This window comes from Scardinius erythrophthalmus (assembly GCF_964197995.2).
Source record: "Scardinius erythrophthalmus genome assembly, chromosome: 8".
Classification (NCBI taxonomy): domain Eukaryota; kingdom Metazoa; phylum Chordata; class Actinopteri; order Cypriniformes; family Leuciscidae; genus Scardinius; species Scardinius erythrophthalmus.
The window spans coordinates 28,912,787-28,921,766 of record NC_138228.1 but is presented as its reverse complement, the minus strand read 5'-3'; the positions used below and the strand labels follow the sequence as shown (position 1 = coordinate 28,921,766).

The 8,980-nt window shown below is 38.2% G+C and overlaps 1 protein-coding gene across 1 annotated transcript; it reads left to right on the top strand.

Annotated features, from left to right (window-relative positions):
• Positions 1–4,623: 4,623 nt before the first annotated feature.
• On the top strand, positions 4,624–8,249 carry LOC308694374 (zinc finger BED domain-containing protein 5-like; the record flags this gene model as incomplete). The annotated part of the gene is made up of 2 exons (XM_081371879.1): positions 4,624–5,427; positions 7,677–8,249. The coding sequence occupies 2 exons, from the start codon at positions 4,624–4,626 to the stop codon at positions 8,247–8,249; spliced, it is 1,377 nt and encodes a 458-aa protein (XP_081228005.1).
• Positions 8,250–8,980: the final 731 nt, after the last annotated feature.

Sequence of the window (8,980 nt, the reverse complement as noted above, 5' to 3'; positions counted from 1 at the left end):
AAGAATAAAATGGGTTTAGTTGTGATATTTGTATACTTTTATATAGAAATAAATGGTTTTTAATTACATTTTTAGAAGATGAGGCTTTTAGTTTCCTTTTTGTACATTACTTTAGTCCCTCACTATAGCAAAACCGTTTGAGATATTTATTATCCATTCACAATTTAGCATATTTAATGTATTTTCATCATGTTGAAAAAGTTCGGTGGGAATAAAATAAATAGTTTAACAGGGTGCAAATTTTAAAAAGAGGATAACACGGTGTAGACAACACCAATTTTTGTCGTTGTTCTCTGTATTGACAGCACTCCGAATTTACAAAAAAATGAGCTCAATGTTAAAATTGACCGGAGTTCTCCTTTAAATGGACATACGTGCATATTTTACAGTAACGGTGGTCGATACGCGTTCTTCCGATCATTAATTAGAATGGCCAAGTCGCGTTTCATATTGACAGGTGAATAGGATACGCTCAGTTTATTAAATAGCCTACGTCTCAGTTTATTAAATACGCTCAGTTTATTAAATGTCTCTTGCAAACTATGAAGGGACAATGAATCAATACACTCATTGCTGACCCCAGGGCCGGCGCGTCCATATAGGCGAACTAGGCAATTGCCTAGAGCGGCACTTTTGTAAAGGCAAAATGTGTGCCAACCGGGAATGAACAATTCACAAAATAGGCTAGGCTATATGATCATATAATCATACATAATCAGAGAGTAGCCTTTTTCTTTTCGTTTTGAATTATTTCGTTAAAAGACTTTTCAATCTTTGTGTATTTGATGTCTTTCTCATGTCTGTGTGAGGCATACACTGTGTTTCGTTAAGTTAGGATGAGATGAGCTCCAGTTAACGTGCAATGCAAGTGACCGCGCGGGCGACTCCATGATTATATTGTCTGCTGTATATTTGCTTCTTATTTATTAAATCCACTCCAGGCAATTGGTTGATAAAAAATTGATTAAAATTAAGATACAATTTATACAAAACGAAATTCACTTTAAAGAAAGGCTTTCTACAAAACCAAACTTAATGAAGTGGTCAAAATCATGTCTGATCCGTCTCAAATTGTGCATCCTATTACTCGTGCTGTTCACTTTTCATACTTTCAACAATATAGTAGACCTACAGACTCTATTTGTACAAATTGCTGCACATTCATTTAATTCTGAATTTTGAACACACAAGTTGAAAGGCTTCAAATCAAGTTCACGGATAATTGTGCGTGCATTTATTAATCATTATGATACTAAAATCATAACAAAGTAGGCTATGCTATGTACAAAAAAAAAATAGCCATTTCTGTTTTTTTCTTTTAAACAAAAAAACAAGCTGCGCCCTTTTTTTTTACATTTCATCTTTCATTCCGAAATAGAATAATGAATGAACGAAAAAGTACACGGACCCAACATGTAGGCTATTAGCCTTTTTACCCGTTATCAGTCTAAATTAATCTCGTTTTTAATTAGGGCCCAAGCCCTGAAAGGGCGAAGGCCCTATTGTTTTCGTTAGGATTATTAGGGCCCAAGCCCTGAAAGGGCGAAGGCCCTATTGTTTTCGGTAGGATTATTTATTATTAGGGCCCAAGCCCTGAAAGGGCGAAGGCCCTATTGTTTTCGTTAGGATTATTAGGGTCCAAGCCCTGAAAGGGCGAAGGCCCTATTGTTTTCGGTAGGATTATTTATTATTAGGGCCCAAGCCCTGAAAGGGCGAAGGCCCTATTGTTTTCGTAAGGATTATTATTAGGGCCCAAGCCCTGAAAGGGCGAAGGCCCTATTGTTTTCGGTAGGATTATTTATTATTAGGGCCCAAGCCCTGAAAGGGCGAAGGCCCTATTGTTTTCGTAAGGATTATTATTAGGGCCCAAGCCCTGAAAGGGCGAAGGCCCTATTGTTTTCGGTAGGATTATTTATTATTAGGGCCCAAGCCCTGAAAGGGCGAAGGCCCTATTGTTTTCGGTAGGATTATTAGGGCCCAAGCCCTGAAAGGGCGAAGGCCCTATTGTTTTCGGTAGGATTATTAGGGCCCAAGCCCTGAAAGGGCGAAGGCCCTATTGTTTCCGTAAGGATTTTTTTTTTTTTCATTTTTTTTTTTTTGCCTTTTTGCCACTTTTGGGGCCCTTAACATGCTCAAAAACTCTTGAAATTTTGCACACACGTCAGAACCTGCGGCCATCAGGGCCAGGCTAAAGCTGGTACCGGGGCGTGGCAGGGGGGCTCGACAGCGAGCCCCCCTGCCACTTGGTCCATAAAACTTGGTCCATAAATCAAACATGCTTGCATGTAATAATATGAAACTCAGTACACATATAGATCTCATCGGCCCGAACAACTTTCGTGCTCTAAGTTTTACAAAAGCCCAACAGGAAGTCGGTTATTATACGTTGTTTGTAAAACGCATACAATGGAATGTGAAATACTCCTCCAAGGGAATTCATCCGGTCGCCACCAAACTCGGTGAGAATAAAGTCAAGACATTGAGGATGAATTCTTGCGAACAGATTTTTGATATCTCGAACGGTTTGGCCGTGGCGAGGAAACGAATTTATGGCGAATAATGGGACACAGGAAGTGTGTTATAACTTCTGCATACATTAACTGATCTTGATGAAACTTCAGCAGTGTATTCGTTGTAAGAGGCCGATCACATGGATGTGACTATTGTGAGTCAAAGTTATAGCGCCACCAACTGGCAGCAGGAAGTGTGTCATTTTCAAAATGCTTTGAAGTCACCCTCTTACTTTTACCCTCTTACTCTTACTTTTGCTTCAAACTTTATGTGTATAATGTAAACACACAGCAGATGTAGACCTGTGAAAGGATTATTGATATCTTAGATACTGTTGCCGTGGCAACGCATCAAATTTTAATATTCTTTTCGGATGCGTTTGAGACTCTTAGCATGCTTGAAATTGAATGAAACTCGACAGACACATAACACTTATTAGCCAGTAGACATGTGAAAAGTTTCAGAAACGGGCGTGGCAGGGGGGCTCAACAGCGCCCTCTTGAACAGGGTCTGAAAACTTGGTCCATATATCAAACACGCTTGCATGAATTAATATGAAACTCGGTACACATATAGATTTCATCGGGCCGAACAACTTTCCCTCTGTCAAGTTTCACGCCAGCCCAACAGGAAGTCGGCTATTATGGGTTGTTTGGAAAACGCTTGCCGTGGAATGTGATGTACTCCTCCTAGAGAATTCATTCAATCACCTCCAAACTCAGTCAGCATGAAGTCAAGACATTGAGGATGCTAAATTGCAGACGGATTTTTGATATCTCGAACGGTTTGGCCGTGGCGAGGAAACAAATTTATGGCGAGAAAAGAGAGGAGACAAAGTGTTATAACTTCTGCACACATTAACTGATCTTGATGAAACTTTAGCAGTGTGTTCGTGGTAAGAGGCCGATCAGATGGATGTAACTATTGTGAGTCAAAGTTATAGCGCCACCAACTGGCAGCAGGAAGTGTGTCACTTTCAACATGCGTTTGAAAAAAGTGGGGGGGTTAGTTTTACCAACAGTTACAAAAATCAGTACGCATGTTGGTCTCACCGAGCCGGACAACTTTCTAATTTACAGTTATTAGCTCAGAGCAAAAGGAAGTCAGATATTTTGGTTTGAATGTGGATTTTTTGGATATTTCAGACTCTGAGTTTTTAGCTACTCTTCCTAACTGGTTTATTTTATTCACACCAAACTTTTTCAAAATGATAAAGATACATTAAAGATGCTAAATTGTGAACGGATATTAAACATCTCAAACGGTTTTGCTATAGTGAGGGACTAAAGTAAAGTAACACTTAAAGCCTCATTTTCTAAAAATGTAATTAAACACCATTTATTTCTATATAAAAGTATAAAAATATCACAACTAAACCCATTTTATTCTTTTTTTTCAATTTAATAAATATTTATAAGTTTAAAAATAGTAATTGTACTATTTAGTCCCATAAAAGTCAAGTCATACATAGGGCTATACTGCCCTCTTGTGTTCAAAATCAGGTAGGCCTATTGCAGTGCTTCTCAAATAGTGGGGCGCGACCCCCTGGGGGGGCTCGGAGCGATGCCAGGGGGGGCGCGCGAGACCCCGAAGAACATGCTTTTTCAGGAAGTGGGGTTTTTTTTGCACCGAACAAGAGCACAGAGCAGGAGATATGAAGTGTAGATAACAAACAAAATGGAAAAATATTTAACAGGGATGAAAAGAAAGGCGGAGAGAGACGGAGATAACGAGACAAACGTAAGTCTCCCGAAAGCTAAGACGAGGAAATATGACGAAGCGTATGTTGCGCTTGGCTTCACCGTGACTACGGTGGGAGACGAAGAAAGACCAGTATGTTTACTGTGTCTAAAAATATTGGCAGCGGACAGCATGAAGCCAAATAAATTAAGGCGTCACTTAAAGACATTACACCCCAATCACGCTGATAAGCCACTTGAGTTTTTTCAGCGAAAACGTGCCGAATATTGCCAACAATCGTCTCGCTTTGTGAATGCTACTTCAGTAAACCAGCGAGCACTGTTAGCATCATATAAGGTGGCGTACCAAATTGCTCAGTGCAAAAAACCCCACTCCATAGCAGAGGAGCTGATACTGCCTGCAGCATTAGACATGGTCTCTGTCATGCTGGATGACGCAAGTGCTGTAAAAATAAAAACTATCCCTCTGTCCAATGACACTGTCGCCAGACGAATAAATGACATTGCTAACGATCTTAAAGAACAGCTGGTAGATAAACTCAAAGACAAACGTTTTGCCTTACAGTTCGATGAAGCAACTGACAGCAACAAAGACTGTTTGTTTATTGCTTATGTGCGTTTTGACGTTACAAACTCCCTGTGTGAGGATCTACTTTTTTGTAAATATGTCAAAGACAGAGCCACAGCTGAAGAGCTATACAAAATTCTGGACTGCTTCCTGACTGAGAATGGGCTAAAGTGGGAGAACTGCATTGGTGTTTGCAGTGATGGTGCACAGACCATGGCAGGGATGAGAAAAGGACTTCGGGCACTCATCAAGAAGGTCTCACCTAATGCTGAGTGGACACACTGTGTTATACACAGAGAAGCACTAAGTGAGGTTATGACTGACATTGTAGGTGTAGTCAATTTTATAAAGACCAGACCACTAAAAACAAGAGTCTTCTCTGCTATCTGTGAGGAGATGGGAGCTGAACATCAAGCTGTGCTGTTTCACAGTGAAGCAAGGTGGCTGTCACGAGGAAAAGTCTTGTCCCGAGTTTTTGAGCTCAGAGAGCAGATAAGAATGTTTTTGGAGCAGGAGCACAAGTACGACCTCGCAGAAAAATTTAGTGATGAGAACTTCCTGGCAAAACTTGCGTACATGAGTGACATATTTGGAAAGCTAAATGAACTAAATCTACAACTTCAAGGAAAAGATAAACACCTGCCTCAGGTCTGTAACAACATTGGCTATCGAATCATTCGTCGTTGGTTTGAATTAACAAATTCAAATACTCTGTGTTGCTAAAAACATTTCTTCCTGAATACAAAAGCTGGTGCACTTTGAACTCGTGAGTGCAAATCAGGCTTTGGCTCCATAAAGATTGGAACCAATTGACTTTTACGACACTAATGTCACCTCAGAGACATTCCAAACCCCCCCTTTCCCCTCTCTGGACCACAGAGAGATAACGAAACTTGAAACCTTCTACACACACACACACACACACACAAACATCCTCCTATAGAAATATAGTTTTAATGTATGTAACTCAGATTTGGGTTTGATCTTCCTGTACGCATGTTTTATTAATTCGTTTGACCATATAATTATGATTTTCTAGAGGTGTGGTTTTGAAATGTATTCTTTAATCAATAGTGTTTTAGTTAGAGAGGGTTCACTAACATTCTCTGGCAATCCCTTCCCCCTGTGTGGAACTGTGTTTTATTACCTAACGGAATGTTAGCCAGAAGAGCAGAATTAGGTGTTCATCCTAGATATTTTATATGTATAACCATTGAAGAAATATGTAAGCCTGAATGTAATTTCTCTTTTTCATGATTGTTCTTCTCTGTGATGGGTTTTTGTATTCTTGTAAACCGTAAAGGAATAATGTTTCAGATGTGCACCCTTTTTCAATCATAGATATGCCATGTGGATCTTTCTAAAGTCCAATCTTCAATGCCCACTTATCAATGTACACCACATGTTGGGTTCATTTTATTCCTAGGTTGTTAGTTTAACTTTTAAGCTTATTTTTACAGAATAATAATCTATCTCGACGTGTACCTTCGAAACATATCTAATTCGGTATCCACGTAAAGCTCTCCTTGTACTGGAACCAAATGTATGCATCAGGATCTGGTAAAATGTATGATACTATTTTTACCCTCGTTAGATTATAACTGATCACATAATAACGCTGCCATAAAACATGCAAATTAAACTGGGAACTAAGACAAAGACATTTTTCCCGCTTCAGACCTTTGGACGTTCATTGGTTGTTCGCGCGAACAGAGGCGTCAACCCATATTGTCCATAAAAGACCGACTCAGAAAATCCTTCTCTCTCTCTCATGCCTACGCTCTCTCCTTCCTCCTCCAAAACCCAAGTCCGGACCGGCTTCGGCCTGCTTCTCTTTTCTTTTTATTTATTTCTTTTATGTTTTTCTATAGTCTAGTTTCGTTTTCCTCTTCGCCTCTGTTCATTCACGAGCTGAATGAACTTAGCCTGAATCATTCCCGGCAACTCTTTGAAGCTCCCGCGCTCGCACGCGCGCCGGAAGACAGCACGCGCACGCCTCCCCTCAGACGACTCGCGCTGCTTTTAAAGACACGCAGAACCCTGCGGTCCTACACACCTCATACACAGAGAACCATATGCCATGCAAGTATCGATTATTGAATTGAACTTATGATGTGATTTCTTTGTTGTCTCTTACGGGTTACTTGTCTGTGATTTTTGCCATAGCCAACTGCGATCTCTGATCACAGATTTTTGCTTTCACTTCCGATCTCGCCTCCCATCCTTCTCTCTCTCTCATCCTTTTCTGTCATTCTATCTTTTTCTAATTCTGATCATTTTATTCTCTCTCACTGTTATTCGTTATCTTGTATTGTTTAACTGTATTTTATGTACATAGACATATAATCCGTGTGTATTGTGTAGTTTGATATATTCCTTAGGTCGATGTATTAGTCCAATTATTAAATTCCATATGCCCTTGACTGACTCTGATTTAATTGCCCATGTTACTTAGTCCCTGAAATGTTCGATCTTAGCTATATGCTTTACCTTGGCTACGATTTAAGTAACCTAATTTTAGTCTACAAACACCGAGAGTGTCTTTTCAAGGCCTGGAAAAGATACTCTTTCTCGTGTTTGTAAGAAGGATAATTTTCCTTGAGAGTTAATTTATCTTACGTACAATCTGTTCGCTGGACAAACAGATTGTTTGATAACTAAATTAATTCCATTAAAGTTATCCCATAACTTCGAGCTGAAATAAGAACAATTGATGTATTAATGACGAACCATAACCCGTTATGGTAATCGTTCATATATCAATCTAGTTCAGCTGCGATAAATTAATGTAACTGTAACATACAAAATATTAATCATATTCATGATTAATTATTAAAATTCCCTATAGATCATTTGAGCTAATATTAATATTAATGTACGACCCATTGTTTTTACAGGTCACAGACAAGATCAGCTCTTTCACTCGAAAGCTTACAATGTGGGGCAGGCGACTTGATGAAGGAAAAACTGATTCATTTGAGAACCTGCATGAATTTGTTGACACTACTGACTATGATGCCACCTCAGTGATTCCATATATTAAGGAGCATATTTCATCACTTATAGGATTCTTTAAAAAGTACTTCCCTGAAAACAGTTCCCAATATGACTGGGTGAGAGATCCTTTCAATGCACCAGCTCCAACTGGTTTCAGCTCTGCAGAGGAGGACCAGTTCATTGATATGTCGTCTGACTCGACATTGAGACTGAGGTTCACATTACAGACACTGAGTGAATTCTGGCTGAGTGTAGAGAGGCAGTATCCTCTCTTAGGGCAGAGGGCCATGGGCATTCTCCTTCCTTTTGCAACGTCGTATCTTTGTGAGATTGGCTTCTCTGCTGTTGCTGCACTGAAGACCAAGTACAGGTCCCAGCTAAACATTGAACAGGAGCTGAGAGTTGCAGTATCATGCTTCAAACCCCGCTTCGAAAAGCTGTGCACTGCAAAACGTGCTCATTGTAGCCATTAATCCTGACTTCCTCATTTTGATAAAAAAAAAAAAAAATCTGCACAAATTGTTTTATTCATTTTTGTTTTATAGGTCAAAGTGTTTTAAATATTGTGTTCCTGAGTTAATGTTGCTGATCAATTAGAATTTATTATTATTTATTGATTATATTTAATTTTATTTTCACAAATTGTTTTATTTATTTTTGTTTTATAGGTCAAAGTGTTTTAAATATTGTGTTCCTGAGTTAATGTTGCTGATCAATTTGAATTTATTATTATTTATTGATTATATTTAATTTTATTTTCACAAATTGTTTTATTTATTTTTGTTTTATAGGTCAAAGTGTTTTAAATATTGTGTTCCTGAGTTAATGTTGCTGATCAATTTGAATTTATTATTATTTATTGATTATATTTAATTTTATTTTCACAAATTGTTTTATTTATTTTTGTTTTATAGGTCAAAGTGTTTTATATATTGTGATTCTGAGAGTTAATGATGCTGATCAATTTGAATTTTTTTATTATTTATTGATTATATATTTTAATTTCTGGCAAATTGATGCACTTTAAGCCTTTCTTTGTTACAGACTAAAAAACAATGTTAATAAAGTTATTCTTTGTTTTAAGTTGATCTATATTTCTTTCTTTTTTCTTTTTTGTTTTCTTTAATGTTAATAAGGATACAATGTTATGCAGAGGTGTACTTATAACAATTTTATAGACAAATTATACTATTTACAGTCGCCG